Source organism: Hypomesus nipponensis, chromosome 4, assembly GCF_054491055.1.
Source record: "Hypomesus nipponensis isolate SF chromosome 4, ASM5449105v1, whole genome shotgun sequence".
In the NCBI taxonomy this organism is placed as follows: domain Eukaryota; kingdom Metazoa; phylum Chordata; class Actinopteri; order Osmeriformes; family Osmeridae; genus Hypomesus; species Hypomesus nipponensis.
Genome location: NC_140364.1, coordinates 9,675,786 through 9,695,023, shown reverse-complemented (window position 1 = coordinate 9,695,023; position 19,238 = coordinate 9,675,786). Strand labels below are relative to the sequence as shown.

The 19,238-nt window shown below is 44.9% G+C and overlaps 1 protein-coding gene across 1 annotated transcript in view; it reads right to left on the bottom strand.

Moving 5' to 3' along the window:
• Nucleotides 1–1,674: 1,674 nt before the first annotated feature.
• The window catches only part of angpt1 (angiopoietin 1), a 38,814-nt gene continuing 21,250 nt past the window's right edge, over nt 1,675–19,238 (bottom strand). Inside the window, exons 5-9 of the mRNA XM_084696310.1 lie at nt 16,955–17,082; nt 15,730–15,831; nt 13,156–13,322; nt 3,709–3,839; nt 1,675–3,464 (exon numbers count right to left, since the gene is read on the bottom strand). Coding sequence (XP_084552436.1) covers nt 3,301–3,464; nt 3,709–3,839; nt 13,156–13,322; nt 15,730–15,831; nt 16,955–17,082 — 692 coding nt within the window. The 3' untranslated portion in view covers nt 1,675–3,300. The remainder of the gene's footprint in view (nt 3,465–3,708; nt 3,840–13,155; nt 13,323–15,729; nt 15,832–16,954; nt 17,083–19,238) is intronic.

The following is a 19,238-nucleotide window of genomic DNA, read 5'->3' as shown; positions in this document are numbered from 1 at the left end:
TCATCTGCTGATAACACTGCAGCTGCCTCGCAGTTGTTAGGGTGGAAAACCTCAGAACCCACAACGTTTAGAGACTAATTTAACCTGAAATGAAACAAATACAAATGTCCACACCCTACTGTACATGCTATACTGAGACACCTCATTGTGGATTCCAACTGGAGTTCAACCCCAGGGCCCAAGAAGGCTATTTAGTCTGAGTAGTCCACTGAGAAGTGTCTTGTGTTTTGGATTGTGTTTAGAAGGTGAAACTTCCGTCCTCATATCAACCCTCAGGTAAAATACGTTCACTCGAAATGCTTCCATTCAAGTCCCATATAGAGTGGATGTCTGCATCCTGCATTATTGTATCACACAGGACATCAAGGTTCTCTAAGGATGACTTCCAGAATCTTTTTTAGTAGTCTGAGCATCCTATTCTCATTTTGTTTTTTCAAAGATTTATCTGCCCTCACAATCTTATAAATCGGAAGCGAGGAAGAATTTTTGACATTTAAAGTTAATGATGGGGGGCTTAAAAGACATGTTCTGTTTTCATAAAATAGATTCTCCATTTCCGCCTGTTCCTCATTTTGCATTTGCGTAGGTGGTCTCAGGGGAGTGAGAGGGTTCTCTGTGTTCACACTGCAGGTAATACCCCCCCCCCCCCTTATCTGATCTGGCCCTGGCCCAGCAGGGTCTGCAGTACAGGCCCAGCCTCCCTTGGGGAACCCTCTTGCTTCACCGTCTCCCCCCCTCCCTCATCCCACCGCCCTCAGCAAACAGGAAATGATCTGTCTTCGGCTCAGCCAACTGGCCGTGGAGACAGGGGGTAGGGGGAGACTGAAGTCAGACTTGACTTCACCTTACATCCTAGATATGCGAGGCTGGAGCTGAGCCCATCTCTTCTCGGTTGAGCATCAACGTTGTCCCTTTCGTAATGGGGAAAAATAGAGAAAATCTCTCAACTGTTAAAAGTTGTCCTCTTTACGTCTCACCACTGTGGAGTGGTCCCCCGTCCTCCATTCTACACCTCCGGTAAGGATGCATTGTGTTAATCTCTTGGCAAGAGCAAAGTTTGCCACTGACAACTGACCCTGTTGCTCTGGTGTGTTTATATGTGTGTGTGTGTGTGTGTGTGTGTGCACAGACTCACCCTCGCCCTGTCTGCTCCTGCTCTTGTGTGAAGCCCACATTCCAGCCGGGGTGTCAGGTCAGCACAGGCGCTGAGGGACAAGTAGTGGTTTGCAGGCAGCAGCCATTCGTTTCAACTCTGATTAGGCCCAGGAATGTCAGCCATGGAGAGCTATGGACGTTCCGACAGCCTCGTTTGACACCTTGGCTATTGGTCACTACAAAGAACAAGCTGAAGTATTATCCACCCAGTGGCTGCCGGGTTTATGGGCACTGGAAAAGTTCCTAAACATTATATTTATTTTGCATCTGTATACCGTGAGACAACTTTTGTTTGTCACTACTCGCTCTGCCACCTGGCTTTGTTTGCCTGTCAGTGCGGTCATTTAATGACTGAGTGTGTCGATGTGCTGCTGGGATAAACAAAATATTGTTTTGAAAGGGAGAGAATTGAGCTCAGTCAAATTAGAGACATGGGTAAGAGAGTTTATGGGAATGAATTTTAGTGTATTATACATTTGAATTATGAATTTGAAATTGAATAAAAAAAACTTGAAAACATTAGGGCATCACATGCTTTTTTATTTTGTCTAACAACACAACATTGACCACTTTGTTACAAAATTAGTTTAAATAAATGGTAAAATTGAGGTAACAGCAGTCTCTGAAGGCATATTTCTCGACTATTGTTATAATGTCTATGTTGTATGCTTACTTGAAACCACCACTGTGGTTCTGGAGGAATAGAAACAAAAAGGCAGCGCTTTCCTCAGGAAAGTTATACCATTTACTGCAAGTATGTCACTAAGTTCTATGAATTCCAGATACCAAGAGCATTTCTTCCATTGAAACTTCTTGTAATATAAACATTTAATGACATTAAGAATCTTTGTTGTTTCGTTCGTTGTTTGTAGTTATGCAATACATGCACATTAAACATGGACCAAAAAAAAATTGACAAAAAAACGTATCCTTAATTTCATACTTAAGTCCATTTATGAGATCTGATCAGCATTGCAGAGAAACATGAACAGTCTGGGTACAGAGTTCAATACAGTTACTGAGCAACATTCATAGGGGATGTGTTGAAAAAAAAATTGGATTGTTGAAAAATATTGTCAGGTCATAGATTGACCTTCAATAACCCTAAGTGGCACACAAAATAGTAGAATAGCACAAAAGAACAGCTGAAACTGGCACAACATGCTTCTACGTTGTAAATAAATGCATCTGTGTCCATGTTTTCATTTTCTCATTTTTAGAACAATGGATCACAATCACTTTTGGACCTTGGCAGGGATATACATGTACGTCGCCAATGACAAATACAAATAAATCCAATAATAACGTGACATTTGAACTTAATAAAATAATCAGAAAAGTTTGGCAGGACAACAAGTATGTAAGTGGCAGCAAAACCATGGGCCGAAGCTCATTCTCAGAACTGTTGCAGTACTAGACCAGTCCATATAAGACAAACCTCTCATACTCAAGGTTACCTTGTAAGCTTGTGGTTTTTCTATTGTCCATAGAAAGGTAATGTACAAAGGGTCATATAAACCCAAATGCATTAGGTAATTGTGTACAGCTCTAATACAAAAACAAATATCAAACATAAAAAACATTTACAAGTCCCCAATCATTCTGCGCAAAACTTTCAATATCTCCCATATGGCTTGTGTGGACATCCCAGATGCACAAAATTATTTTTGAGATTCATAGTGTTGTCTCGGAGTCTAAACAGAACGTGAGCCATGTGACCATCAGTTCCAAGCCGAAAGATGGATCAGTCAACAGACCAGCAGTAGTCCCCAGATCCAGAGTGAGGGACAGTTGAAAGAAGCATCAGTTCAAAGTATGCTTTAAAAAAAAGTCTATCTGTCCGTCAAAAATAAGAGTTTCCCTCTCTCAGATCGTTAAGCAATGGGCTGAAGCATCCCTTCTTGTTCCACCAGCCCCTCCTACCCTCTTCTTCTCCTGTGTGTGTATCTCAGAACGCAGTCTCAGGTACCAGACAATGGCAGCAGAAGTGAGCGAACCAGACGACTTCCCGGTACCTTGGGTAAAGAGACAAGGCAACAGAGTGGAAACAGAACCAGGAAGGGCTCGTCTCAACTCGACAGCTTGATGTTTGGCATGTCTTGGAGGCTGAGGGGAGGGGTAACGCATGGAGGAGGGAAGGAGTTCCTAGGAGAAGTCCAGGGGGCGGATCATCATGGTGGTGGCTCGTAGCGAGTAGCTAGCGCCCTTGAAGTAGTGCCATTTGATGCCGTTCAGTTTGCCCACATGTTGGCCCTGCATAAAGTACATGCCGTTGAGGTTGGACGTGCCACAGGCGTCAAACCACCAACCTAACCAAGTCAGGGAATGAAGGAGGAGAAAGAGAGGAAAAAAAATGAAAGGGAACACGTTAGTGATCAAAAAACGTGGTGCAAATGGAACTAAAGATACAAACCTTGTGGGTGTGCCACTGCCAGAATGCTACATGGACTGAAATAGATTAACGTTATAATCTCTCTCCTACTGTACGTTGTTCATGGTGTTCAATCGGGTCACATGGCCCATACTATTTTGAGGGTCTCTTCCTGCACTCACCCCCAGTCAGCAGGAGAGCACACTTGCACATGCAGTTGTCGTTGTCCACATCCTTGGTGCTGAAGTCTGCCCCGTGGATCACCAGGCTGCTCTGCCTGCCGGCTGTCCCGCTGTGACTCTTCAAGAACAACCTGGAGGGAGGAGGAAGAGGAACGGCATGAGGAGGGATGGAGAGGTGGTGGTCGAGGGGTAGGGCCGGGGAGAGGGGGGGTGGGGGGGGGGGGCAGGCAGGCAAAGAGAAGGAAATTCTGGTTATGTGAGCAGTGCAGGCAATGAAGAAGATGGAGAAGACATAACACACTGAGTGAGAGACTTCTGAGTGAGAGACTTCCTGAAAGAGTTGTCCTTTCAGCAGAGAGAGAAAGATAGAGAGAGAGAGAGAGAGAGAGAGAGAGAGAGAGAGAGAGAGAGAGAGAGAGAGAGAGAGAGACAGACAGACAGACAGACAAAGAAGGATATGCACACAGGGGGAGGGTAAAGAAAATGAAAGAGTTAGAGAAAGAAAGAAGGGTAGCAGCAGAGGTGTAAAGAGTCAGAGAAATCTGGGAAGCACGTTTTCGACTGTGTGCCCCTGAACGTGTTGTTTAGACCCAGACGGGACATATCTGAAAACAGAGACCAAGTCATTAAACGCTGAGCCAGCTGCTGTTCAGTAGGCCTGTTATGTAGGCCTGTATGCCTCAAGTACACAATGTCCCTGTCTTTCTCTTTCCCGGTCTTTAAATTCTGTGCCTACTGTCCTTCCTGTGTGAAGGTACCACATTCCAGAGGCCATCACTGACCAAGGGCCTTGCTTTCATTATGGGGAGGGAATGAGTACGGGAGAGAGTATATTAAGTTCTAGACATGCAGACATGCAACCCTAAGCGGTATATTGCAGACGGTACAGTATGGCAGCGGGCCCAAGGGATGGCTGTGTGGAACCTCCACATGTGGAACCTGTAAATCAAAGCGCTCCAGCTGCACTGCTGAGAGACACATTGATCCAGGGGCCTGGCAGAAGGAGGGGGGGGGGGGCAGCACACAGGAGCCCCTGTCTGGGGCACCGGGCTGGAGGATGGAGGGTCCTGGGGGATGGATTGGGCTGGAGGGGTTAGGTAGTGTTAGTTGTGTGTGTGTGTGTAGGTGTGTGTGTCATACTCAGTGCTATCTTCGTGAAAAAGATCAACTAATCTTAGAATCTTATCTAAGCAAAAATCCAGTGTAAAAACAGTCAAGATCATCTCTCACTCACCCACATGCTCCTTCCCCCTTCCACACACATACTTCTCAGATCTTGGTTGGAGCATGTGTGAACTGTAAAAGACTCCAACAAGGGAGAGTCCAACGCTTGTGAAATCTCTCGTAGTCCAGACTAACCCTAACCCTAATGATGTTAGTTCCTCTCTCCACCCGGCTGATGGCCTTCATCATTAGGAACTCCCTCTGAGTCCTGGACTGCTCTGACCCTTACCAATCCAGGGAACAGCACTGAAAGACCATATGAATTAGGTCCACACAGGCAGAGAAAACCTAGCAACCTAGTAATTTCCTGAGATTGATTCCTGTCAATAATAATGGACAAGGGAAAGGGTGACCAGAGAGTTTCACTCACAAATTGCCAATATCTCACTATGTCAGGTCACAATATAATTTTTTTCCTGTAGTAAGGTTTGTATTAAATGTTGCTTTCTTGAGATGATTTGAATGACGTTTCTCCATTGTTTGTGTTGGGGTTGCGTGAAGAGACTTCTGGCTGGGTGAAAATCTCCCAACTCGGAGGAAATCATGTTGGCGTTTCCCCAGAGGACCCTGGCGTGTGGATTCCTGAGGAAAGTCATTTGACGTGAGAGACTCCTGTATTTAGACAGCTGTGTCAATGGATGACTCGGACAGGGAGAAAATGTGTGGCGGTGTCACATAGGGGAAATCCCCCCACCGCTAAAGCAATACTCATAATACTAAAATATATGGTTGAGTTAGATACCTAATCAGAGTCTGTCTGTAGCACAACTTCCAAAATGTCAGAACAACCAAGGAAAATGTGGAAATGGGACACAGCACTGTTTTTGCAAGAAGGTGTGTGCATGTTCAACATGGGATGCAACGGTTGGTGTGCCTGCATGTATTCACAAGTGTGTGTGCGTGTGTGTGTGTGTACACGCACTGTTCATACAGTCCATGTGTATAGGCATGTTTGCCTGTGTGCCAAAACTCCATACTCTGTGACACATGCAAAAAGCACCACCCTGTCTCTTCCAGAGAGCAGAGATCCAGGCCACACCACACACAGCCCAGACCTCACACCTGGATCAGCTCTAGGATCTTATTAATCGACGATACTGTGTGTTGTGCTGGTGGTAATTTACCACAGAACTAAGGTTTTACATGATTGAGGGATTACAGCTGGATGGTATTCTGGGTGGGACATGCCCAAGCCCAGAACCCCCTACTGATCCAACCTGGGCTCACTTAACGGGCACACACAAATCCAGCTAATTCCACATCCCCATAAAACCGAAAGCCAGTCCATGCAGGATAGAGCGTGCTACTGCCCTGATAAAGACCAGACGTGGCCACACATTTTGAAGCGGTTTGTAAAAAAAAAAAAACGTTTGATGCTGGGCAGAGACAGTGCCAAGACACATCATCAAATGAGAGTTCCAGTGTGACACAGACGCACCCCTCAAACTGGCCTCTTCTGTGTTTACGGGGTGCTTGTCTTGTTTTAGACCAGACCACTAATCCAACTCTATTGACATCTGTATTTTCTCTTGCTTGCGCCATTATGTAGTTGAGTGATAAGTAGGCCGATTTAAGTAGTACAGCCCAGTCGTTCAAGAGGACAGATTTTTCCTCTGAGTGCAGTTGTTCTGCTGTCTATCTGTGGCAGACATGTGGATGTTTAGCCTGTCTCGTCTCAAGCTGCACTTCATCCGGAGGGTTAAACATCTGTGTAACCATTGCAACCCCCACCTCTCACAGGAACCCCGGGCCAATCTGATTGGTTTTCTTGGAATAACCGTGTAAATTTGATTGGCTAAGGCTCATTAATAAACAAAATGTTGAATTGGAGGGTGGGGGGAGAGTGATGTGAGCCTGCTCAATGACACCCCCGGGAAGAGATTTGGGGGTCTTGCCATGTTGTTCCCCAGCTTTCATCCAATAAGGGATGTTGGTTTGTTTGTCTTCCTTCCTTGCCATATATAAATGACATTCGAAACCCAATGAAAAATCTTGAAAGTCACTATTGCCACACGTCATTAATACACTTTGTTGATGATTTCAATGAGTCAATGCTCAGGAGCATTGTACATATGTGGGAAGTAAGCAGAGCTGCAGGGGTCATACGGGGATGGCTGTGACATGTTTGTGATAACAGGCAATCATTTAAAAAATGACGTGGTTCAGCAGTGATCTGAGTTTTCTCTAACTGCTCTACAATCTAACACACAATCAATATCCAGTTTTTCATTTTAAAAGAGATTAAACTGTTTCAAAACACAAAATGTCCTTATTAGTGCACAAAACCAACAAGGCATGTTGTAATAATATCTGTAAAGCTCATGCCAACATACATGAGACAAAATCTAAGGGTAGCACTACATCAAATGCAGAGCCCACAGACGCAGAACAAATACGTTGTGGTTATTTTTGGGCCCTAAACATAGGACTCACTTCTTGGCTGCAGTCTTATCCTCTTCCAGTTCTAAATGTAAATACTGTGTTATGTGTTGACTGTACTTTATACCTAACACTGGAACTATTCAGAGATAGAGAGAGAGAGACAATGAGACATAATGGCATGAGCTAATGCTCGTGAACAGTCTAATGTTGTCAAACGCTTGCAAAATGCTTGTATCTTGCACTTAATCCTGAAGTTGTTGAGACTGGCTTGACCATGTGGGTGGAATAATTGCATAATTGAAAAAAATTACTGGTGTCTATAATTAATAAGGTGCCTGACGCTTCAAAACAAGGTTGTGTGAAAGGGACTGTGTAAAGTACGACGTGATGAGTCTGGTCTTCATGGACAATCACTAGCTCCTATTAGGGAGACACCTAGAGCTTCACTCTGATCAGTTACTCTCTGTTCGAAACCCAATGGAAGCCGTGAAAGTCACTGTATTGCTTGAGGAAAGACATGGGGAGAATGGCGAGAAATAACAGAGCAATAGATAGGGAGGGAGACAAGAGAAAGATAGACAGAGAAAGGGAGCGATACCCTTCGGCCTTCGCAGTACAGAGACGGTCACAGTCAGTTCTAGAAAACGACCATGTAGCTACCACCCAGGGTGAGGGAACATGGACTTCCACTCCCCAGGATAAACACAAGGCCCAACGTGCCATAAGTCACACCTGCCATAGCCCTCTATACATCAGAGAATGCACTCTGCTCAAGGCACACACTACGTCCTCCCCAAACAGTAGAGAATAAAGAATATCATAAATATGTCTGTTTCTCCACGCAGCACCGCACACATGAGGCCAGGCCAGGGCCTCTCTGTTTTAACTGCCATGTTCTATTACCAAAAAAGACTTGGCCCAAATAGAGGATATTGCTGTCCTACAGAGAGTTCATGAAATAATTCCTCTGGAGATGTTTACGGGTGTGTTGTAAAACAACGTACTTCTGTGACTGTCTGAAAGTCTGTGCAGAGGTTGTGTTTTCTATAAAGTTTCTTATGAAATTTTGTGTGCATGTCTAACATACATGTTCACCGTTATTAAGTGTGTGTGTAGTTTGTGTTTGTGTGTGCGTGCTTAAGCTTTAACATGGCACCCACTGTGGCATAGACTTTCAAAACTGACATCTTTGATCTTTTGACTGACACGGCTCAACCTAGTCTGTCGGCCCCCTTTTATCTCAAAGAGTGCCGGACACGATCAAGCATGCTGTGGGTCCGTCGGGTGCTGTTGCACACCTGGCAATCATTATGCAGCTGAACTGAAGCTTGATTGGCTCATAGTAGAGGTCAATTACCATGGCCAATGGATGACTTCCTAGTGAGGACTAAAGTACCAATGCACCAATACAATTATGAAGACTGTTTTATCATGTCATTAACTTGCGTCCCATAGAGCACATGCCATCTAGAGCTTTAACCGTTAACAACCCCAAACGTACAATCAACGTCTAATGCTTTGATGAAGGAGCCAGCCACCCAGTTGTTCTTCCGTGCAGTTTATTAGAGACTCATGCTGGTAACGCTGTCTGGTAACCCAGCCCCTCTGGAGCTGGGTTCCGTGGGGGGTAGGGGACCTGGAGCCAACCCCCCCACCCCCCACCCCCCACCCCCCCACCCCCCATCTCAGTGTGAGCCTAGGACAAGGCAGGTCACAGCCTCTTCGAAAACCAGCCTCTGCCAAGACCCTCTCCCAATCCCTCACATCAAACACTTCAGAGCAGGAGATTGTCTGATTTCTCCATGGGATCTGGCCATTAGCATTCAGAAAAATCCCTGGATTTAGCAACTTGGCTGCACCGAGAGGAAGGATATTGAATAAAGACAAGCTAGCTGCTCGAGAGCATAAACTGTGAAGCTGTGAACCTCACTTGTGTCTGTGCATGTGCTTCACTCCTACGTGTCTCTGCACAGCCTTCAGACAAACGTTTTTTGTGGGAAATTATGGTTTATTCAAGAACTAAGAAGCTGTATTAAATCTTCACACGCACATCCCTGCTTCAAAAGCACCTTAAAACATACACAGACACAAATCTACTGACCCACATTGAACGTGCAGGCTTCAACTAACAAGATTAACATTTCTGGAAAATACTCTCAAAGTTTTTGGACTACGAAAGAACCCTGTAGTCATTTTTTACATTTGGCTACTGAAGTAACTCACTGAAGTATTGCTATGCTACAGCTGGCCATGCAGTTAATGGATTTACACTCAGGTCGAAGTTGAGAGTTCATGTGTCACATGACCAGATTTGACCCCTGAATAATGACGGTGTACTTGACCTCCTCCTTAAGGAACAACATGTATGTGGCACTATCTCATGGCCAACTGACCCCCCCGGAAATAGTATCCCTGACCTCCTTGCAGTCCCTCTCCACAACCCCCCACAGCATATACACACACACACACAGACACACACACACACTACACAACCAAGCAAACACACACAAATTCATGTGCCCAAACACAAGCTCAAACATTGCAAAGCTCAGACACACACGTACAGGCATCACACACAAACGTACTGGTAACTAAGTAACCATAATGTGCGGCCCTAGGAATTGTTGTCCCTCATTACCACACTAATTTTTTGGTTCATGGAACAGCCTCTAAACAGCTACAAGCATCGTTTTCTACAAGAGTGATTTCACACAGCTATCATTTTCTTCTCCCTCCTCAACCTTCAAAAGACGTCTATTAAATGTAATTACGCACACATCTATTTTTTAGAAAGCATTACCATGACCTGGCAATGTTACACTACTGCTTTCTGCTAGAACTTAGCGAGTGAAGTTCAGGAGGGCTGCCAGCCTCATGTTATGAAGCAAGCGATCATTTGACGTTTTTACAATTAGTGGTGAAATCTTTTTATCAGATTTGTACATTTTCAAATTTGAGTATTCATAATCTGCGAGGTCCATTAAAAGAAGGGTGGTTGGATTTGGTTTCAAATTATCAATCATTTGAATAATGAAAAATGATTTGTAAAATGTTCAGCTGTGTTATGGAAAATATAAATATGATATGGCTGGTGTTATGGGTCATTCTCATGAAGCTTTAATACAATTTCCCCTTTGCAACAAAATGTCTCCCTTTCCAATTATTCCCGTACTGCTTCTTTCCTTCTCTGTGTGCCTACATTTACGCTCCTTCTCTCTGTCCTATTTGTCCATAGATATCTGTCTCTTTTTCCTCCTTTCTTCCCTCCATCAATCTCTTTCATAATTAAGGTTTGAGGCCTTGTTTAGTGACGTGTACAGTAAATGTTGATAAATGAGTGTGATAAAAGAAATTTGTTGATACTCTGAATGTCATCAGGAAACTATTTGTGGGTCAGTGAATTACAGGTTTTTCAACCACCAGCAGCCTCCCAAGACAAACCACTTTGCTCTGTGATGGAGTGTTTTTCTGTATTGTTCTGAGGGAGAAAAGCCGCTGAGATGAGGGGAACCTCAAACACAACACAGAAAAATAACACTGATGGTTTCACAAGCTATTTACTTAATCATTGTGTACCTCTTTCACTCTCCATTTTGTATTTATATATATATATATATATATATATATGTGTGTGTGTGTGTGGTCACAGTGCAATAAGCCCTAAGAGCTCATACTGTAAATACAGAGCTAGCACAGCATGGAGACAACCTACAGTGCTGACACCAGAAGACAGTCGAGCGATAGATAAGGACACAAGAAAAAGGAGAAAAAAGACCCAAAGAGATTACATTCTAAATCGTCCTCTGGGTTAATCATTTCTTATTTAGCCGGCTGGACAGAAGCTGAATAAAGTGGTGTTGGCTAGTCTGAAGCATTTATTCTGGGCCTGACAGTGGGAGTAGCCATAAATCTGACAGTCTGTGTACATGATCTAACTACTGGATTAATAAATACATTTTCACAGGTTTTGCGGGACTAATGTGGGAGTATTTTCCATCAGAAGTTATATTTAGGTTTTACCAAGAAGCTGCTTGGCAGAAAGCAAACATTTCCTGACTGGCAGGCCTCTATGTGCATGATAAATGTGGAGTAATGCGCAATGCTGAACTTTCATTGCTAGATTACTGATGCAAGAGCCTCAGCTTGTGGTCTTGTTTCTGTGTGTGTGTGAGAGCAAGAGAGACGTGTGGTTGTGTTTATGTGTGTGTTAGCGTCTGACTGCGCATGACTCTGCTATTTTCATTTATGTGTCATAATAAATGTGTCTGCCTGTGTTGGAGTAGATTAGAGTATTCCAGTAAGCCCTGCCACCGCCAAAGCCCAAAATAACTTCAAATATAAACACAGCACACTGTATCTACCACTACAATCTCATGCTTGCCACAACAGCAAATGGGAGTTGAAGAACCTGTCGCAGATTGTTTCAAAGTGTAGCATGACTGTGTTAAGGCAGAGCAAGCAGACAACCGGACAGAATTTTACTCAGGTTGTTTGGGGGCTTGAACTCTCGTTTATTTTGGCCTTGAGAAGCAATGTGTGATTATCATACCAGAAATCTTTGCAAGAACACATTTATTTTTAGAGATCAGGGTGCTGATTAGATTCCTGCTCTCGTGAACAGAGCAGAGTGGAGCCATCTTCAAAAGCCCTCTCAACACTCCAATCAGATGAGGAAAAGTTTACAATGTGTTTGTGGCACAAATGATGAAGCAATGTGTGTGATTGTGTGTGTGTGTGTGAGAGAGAGAGACAGAGAGACATTTTTCATAAGTGCCTATGCAGTCTAAGTTTAAGCCAGAATCAGTGGTTGAGATATTTTCGCATTGAATTTCAAAACACATTGGCTGATCAGTCCATATTGTTTTACATATGAAAGACATTGCTGGAGCCGACAGAGACAGACCCGGTAAACTCCTAACACTTTAGTAGGAAAAAGTCTTAAAGCAAATCCTGTCATCGCATATGATTCAGATTGATTCCCACAAATTCAATATGACAATCACCCCGGTGCTCCCAGCTATAGCCGAGCACCTGACACCACCATTTTGGACTTTAAAGCGGGAGGTTTTAAAGTGAAAGCTTTTAAGCTATGGCCTCAGTGTCTCCCTTCACTTTGCAGTAAATGGAGGCAATGCCTTTGGAAAACAAACAGTGTTCCTGCCGGAGTTGAAAGGAGGACACGTCAGACTAAAGGAACTCCTTATCACAGGGGAGCGTGGATCCAACGGGTTGGCTCCAATTGGAGTTGTCAGACCATCTCCTCTCCGAGAGAAGTGATTGCTCTGCAACGTTGAGGAATTTCCAGCAGTTTTTCCAGGCATCTGCCTCAGTTTTTAGGAAGCCTGTGTGCTGGACTTAACCCTCTCTAAAGAAAACACCACCACTTCAGGCCCCTCGCGCTCAAGGACAAAGTATCCCTTAAAAGGACGTTTTTGGTGTGGATCGCAAATGTAAGCAACGAGGGGAAACCAGAGGAAGAATAATCTCAGAAAAACTCTTAGATAGTTAACAAATGACCTAAAACCATAGTCAATTTCAGCCACACATAATCTATGAACGTCCATGCAAAAGCTTAAATGTGTGTTTGTAATAGGGTGCAAAGATTCACGCTCATAGCTCTGTTGGGTAATATTTTAGTTGTTATAGTATTATAAAATATGATGTGATTGATGAACTGTACATGGCACTAAGACAGGTTGAGAAACTGATAGACTGTTATGGTTCTGATCCTTGATAACTTGCTGTACTTACTCTAACATGTGCACTATTTGTGTGTCGTTTCGCATCAAAAACTACAACTAAATTCACAAGATGTAGTAACTTTTTATAAAAAAGAATCACCTGTAGTTGTGTTTCTCTGAGCCGATGTAGAAGCGGTCGTAGAGGGAGAAGGCCTGGTGTCCATCCCAGTCGGTCAGCTCCACCCTCAGGGCGTACTGCCGCTGGCTGGTCAGCAGGAACACGTTCTCGTTCCCCAGCCAGTGCTCAGCAGACACAGAGCCGAACCCCTGCAACACAGAGGGAGGAGGAGGACAGGCCCTGAGTCAAACCAGATTCATTGACATGACTTTCGGTTTGTTGGAAGTGACTGTCACTTCAGATCCCCCATATTTTTCTCTTGACTGTAGTGCGGAATTCTCCTGTCAAACCGCAACTGTCCTTTCTGGGGTGCTGGTTTCAGTGTTTCGTTGGGAGGGATCAATGATGTTTTTAGAATGGATGGGCCAAACCAATTTGGTGTGAGTGGAGACTGGGCTATTGTGTCTGACATCTCGCTTTGTTCACAGACATGGCGGTTTGCCCTGAGTGAAGCTCTGCCTGGCATGAGAAACCGAGTAGCAGGATTGTATTAAACTACATTACACCCGTGTCATACAGTGGAACGCCATGGAGGACTGACTGAACAGCCATACCTGTTTATGAGAGTATAAATGAGGACCAGCTGAACAAAGCACCCACCACAACCTTCAACCATCTTCTCCTCCACCTCCTCCCTCTCCACCTTATACTGCACTTTCCCCTTCTACCCTATCCACCCCTATCCTTTTCTCTTCATTCCACTCCACTCCTTCCGTTCTTTCCTTCCTTTCACTCAAACTCTTTCCCAACCCCATTGCGCGAAATAACAATGGCACAATTGTGTACTCCTCTAGTAATATGTAGACTTCTACACAGTGTATGCACACGTACGACTGCATCATCAGAAATGGGGTGACATCGCAGCTCTGACTGAACGGAACCGTTCCATTGGAGATGGTAGAAGTAGATGCTCTGGGCACATGAGACGTGGGTAGTGGACTCTACTGTGTGTGAATGTGCCGAGTGTGTGTGGTGACTGTTGGAGTGGGAAGAGGCAAAGTAAATACCGGGCATTCCTCTGGGCTGAGACGTGTCCTGCTGTGTGGGAGGAGGGTAACGGCACAGGGATATGGAGGGAGAGAGGAGAGAGAAAGAAGGAGGGAGATCTAAAGGGAGAGAGCACTGGTAGAGAGATGGAGAGACAGCGAGAGAAAGAAAGAGAGAGGGACAAAAAGAGGGGGAAGGAGAATGGGAGAGAGAAAGAGACTCTGGGTCATGACTCTTACTCAATGTTCCCAATGTGCTCTCCTTGGATTGGCCTTCGCCCAGGCCAAGACCCTGTGGCTCCGACTCCCCCCAGAGCCCTGGCTATAGGCTGACGTGGGTTTGGAGTGACTCCCCAGTGTTTCTCCCTGGCTATTACAGACCATACTGTTCCCTCACAGACAAACCTCTACGCTACTCATCGGAACCCTGGCTGCAGATGAGTCCATGGCCAGTCGGAGCGTTAGAACAAAGGTTTTGGGAAGCAACGTTGAGCATTCGTGACTGTGGTACTTGGCCACCAAATTGTGGCGCATAGCATGTGAAATATGAACAAAAAATATGAACATCGACAGGTCTTTTTTGATACTGTGTCCTCCATAATGACATTGTATGGGAGAATGCACTGCAAATATCAGTAACATACATCCCCCTGTGACAAATATACAGTTCTGCTAATGTCATTATAATCATCACAGGGTCATAGGGTCACATCGTTCATGAGGTGGGGTTGTCGAGTCCTCCACTCTCAATCCCCCAACAAAAATGTGAAGAGGCCAGACAATGTTGACTGAAAGATTTAACGATCCTTCAAGTGTAATAAATGCTCGACCACGAGCCCACTGAGACCAACAGCAGGGAAAATGAATCACACAATAAAACACGATCAATCACCTTCAGATTTCTCAAGGAAGGAGGTAGAGGACCAGACGCCAGCACATCAGAGCCCCAGTATGTGGGGGTCTCTCTGCACATGGTCAAAAGGCTCCAGAACCAACTCTCTCCTTGTCTCTTTCTTTCTTTGTCTTCCTCTTTTTTCAGTTCCCTCTTCTTCTGTCTCTCACCCTTTCTCTCTCTGCGGTAACAGGTGTAAGAGCTGTGTGCTTCAATAATTGGTTTGTGCATTGGCAGAGTTAATGTTGTGGTGGTCATTTGAAGTTCCTTACGTTTGAATCTTTCACAACTCCAAACTTACCTTTTTATTTATTTTTATTTTTTTACGTTTGTATTAGCTTAGAGTAGGCTAATAGGTAAGAACTGAAGCAAAGAAGGAAAAAGAAGGAGAGGAGGTTAGGGGGAAGGAGAGGACAGAAAGGAACATCTTGAACAGATGTTTCCAGAGATGTCGATGGGCAGATGGTGCTGGTCCTTGAACATCTGCTTGAAGTGTTCCACCAGGTGTGAGTTTGACCAGTCTGGGGTGGAAGAATGCCACGGACCCTCTTTCTTTTCAACATGCTAGACCAATGCCAGGTAACACACCCCATTTGTCATAATCCACCGGTGAAGACATATGTGAACCAGTCTAGCATGGCTTGACCGTCTCGCGTGGATGTGTGTGGGTGTATTTACCATCTTATACTCTTTCCATGTTTTCTGGAAGTCGACACTCCCGTCTTCTCTGCGTTGGATGATAGTCCATCCTCCACCAGCGGTCTCCATGTTACAGTACACCTGGAAACACACACACACACAAAATATGTGTTAACAAAAACCCTTTCAATTCAAATGTGCTTTAGAAGGGATTCAATTCAAATAATAACTTGACGCCATGAATGTTTGCACAAACAAGGAATTTACTTTGGCAGGGAGGTGCATACATTAAACATATGGGAATATTGAAACTTAAATATGTGGACTAACTATACAAAAGGAGCAAAGTCTAGTTAATACTAAGGGGGGTCTAGCTAATACCAAGGGGAATAAAAAATAAAATATAAGTATCCATAATTTACAATCTAACCTAAATCATGCTGTAGATGTTTGAGTTCTAGGAGATGTAAACATCCTCAAACATCCTCCATACTTGTCTTTCAGCACTATCTCTGTGAAGACGCCCCCTCCCACACCCCACTGTCGGGGGATCTGGATGACCACATACCAGTGGACACCTGGGTCCACCCTGGCCCTTAACCTCAGAGCCCCAGCTCTCTTTAAGCTGATAACACAAGTGTATCTTCTCCGGGTTGGGGGTCTTTGTTTGAGGAGTTCCTGGGAGGAGCGGAGGTCTCTCACCTCCACCAAGAGTCCAGCTGAACACACAGCAGACCAGTCTGGGTGTAATTAAGTGAGCAGCCTCGACAGAACAATTCCACGAAACCGGACCCGAGGCGACAAAACCCCCCGCCACCTTAAACTCACCCCTTCACCAACCTCTCTCTCTCTCTCTCTCTCTCTCTCTCTCTCTCTCTCTCTCTCTCTCTCTCTCTCTCTCTCTCTCTCTCTCTCTCTCTCTGTCTCTCTCTCTTTCTCTCTCTCACACACACACACCCACACACCCTCACACGCACACACCACACACACTTTCCTCTGCCATGAGTTCGGCAGGGCTGTTGATGTAGGTAACACCTGTTTAGACCCTTCCCCAGCCCCGGCTCATTCTAATGTTTAAACCCTTGTCCCCACCAGGCTGCCAAATGTATTTTGAGCCCTTCGTTATTCCTGAGGCTTCTGGTATCTGTCTCTCACAGTCATTGGGCACCATGCTTGTTGTCTAGTAGGTCAACACCTTTTCAAACAGCGAGTGTTTAAAAGGAAGTGCTGTTTCTAGCAACACACGCCCTCACGCACACAGTACCTTTTTGGTCTCCTGGGGGTTGATGTTGATGGTGTAGACTCCGTTCTTGTGGAATCCTGCCTGGTAGAGGTCGGCACAGTCGCGGAACCTCTTCTCCTCGTCCACACGCTTCGTACTGTTGGGCACCACTGAGGACAAACCCCCACAAGGTGCAGGATGTACATCACTGGATGTCCAACATCAAATACACTGGCATCCTCTGGTGTTTGTTGAAAAATATATCCCCTGTCAATTGATCTTTCCTGTCAACACTTAAATGGCTGCCTCATGATTGATTTTAAGTTTATTGTCAGGTGTTTGATGTTGGTTAATCCCTGTCTTCTACAGTGGAATGCTATTTTATAGCAAAATACATGACAGCTGTTGCTTCAACCCCAAGTTACCACATTCATTCAGTTGTAGAGTTGGAGTGAGACAGAAGATGTTGAGAACGCTGCGTTGAAAGTGCAACTAACACAGGTGTGCTAAATCTGATAAAGGATTCAGCTACTGTATTTGAAACATAATAACTTCTTCCCCGTGCAATTTAATGGTCTTGCCTCAATAAAGCCAATGAGAAAAGTATAACTTATGATAAACACATGGTTAACTTAAAATAACGTGTTCATTGAAATAAATAGCGATTGTTGTGGCTGGAGTTTGAAACCTCGTCACTGTTGACACAATACTTTCCCAACTTTAAACCCAACCCGGGTCAATTTTATCATAATTTCAATCTCCACATCTAGGAGCCAGGGACCATGTTGGAGGCTAAAGGCAAGGCAGAAGCTGGACTGGGACAACGGGATCTCACTGTGAGTATCCCGTAACTTGAAGATAGCATCAGAGAGAGACTGACTGACAGCCGTTCTTATTAGGAGAGAGAAGCTGTTCATCTGCTCTGGTGATCTCCCGCTCTTTGACAGAGCAGCCCCTGATGCTGACAGGTCTGGTCATAGAGCCAGCTGGAGACATTTCCATCTGTGGATAATTATGGCGGCATTATTTTGAAACCAAGCAAGGGGGCTGAGTACAAAATACTACAAGCTATAAATTTCAAGTTCCTGTTATAACAAGTGGTTTGTATTTACCCTCCTAGTTCTTGTTATATCTATTGAAATTCCTTTCCGATTTTTTTTCTCTTTTCTCCCTCCCTCCCTCCCTCCCTCCCTCCCTCCCTCCCTCCCTCCCTCCCTCCCTCCCTCCCTCCCTCCCTCCCTCCCTCCCTCCCTCCCTCCCTCCCTCCCTCCCTCCCTCCCCCCCCCCCCCTCTCTCTCTCTTTCTCTCTCTCTCTCTACCATGGCCCTCTCTCTCTTTTTCTTTCTCCCAAATGAGTGGAACATCTCAGTTTTCGCACCACTGTTTTTTCTTTTCAGATTGTTTACACAGAGGGAATGTCACTGAGAAAGCGAAATGTGTCAGCGATCCTTGAACCTCCCTTTGATCCCCCCCAACTGAGTCTGACACTCGGCAAAGGAAGCAGGCCACTCATTAGGGCACTTTTTGTCGGCCATTTTGACAAAGTATTGAATGTCACTGACAAGAGTCTCCCGTTGTGACAGGTTGACAGAGTGGGACCCTGTGCTTGTGGAGTCTAACACAACAAAAGACAGCACTGTCAGGCTACAATGAAACAGAGGGAGGGAGTCACTGGGACGCCTTCAAGCGGTCTAAGGGGTCTCTGTTGGAAGGGCTGATTTGGACTCACGCTCCACATTGTCAACTCACAGTCAGAACAACTTCTCAACAAGCCGGGACCAACTGGGTGGAAGACGCTCAGCATCGGGACCGACTGCCATTGGAGCGGCACCCTTGAACAGTGTGAAGGCCGACTCTGCAAATGTTATTTATGTCCCAATATTTATTTACAGACAAATATTTCCTGGTTCAGTGGGGACTCGTATTCAGTAGGGGGTTCATGTGAACAGGACAGAAGGGCTAGGGTGTTTGCATAAATCAGTCTCTTTGCCAAATCAGTGAAAATGGACCCACAGAGACTGATACAGGGAGTTTAGACAGACTGTTGCTTGTCCCGGGGCGAGCCAAACGTACCCCAGGGACCATCCAGAAGCCCTGGAGGATTCCCATGGTTCCCTGCGGACCCCGACCATCATGGAAGACCCTTAAGGTACTATACTAAATCTTAATGAATTAACTTAAGACTTTCAAAAGTGGACCAAACTTGACCTTTAGAAACAACAAATCAAACAGATGCCAGCAAGGTCAAGAGAATATTGTCTGGAGATACTCCAGTGTTGCCTGAGATTTATAAACAGGCTTCATATGGTCATTGTAGCTTGGCAGG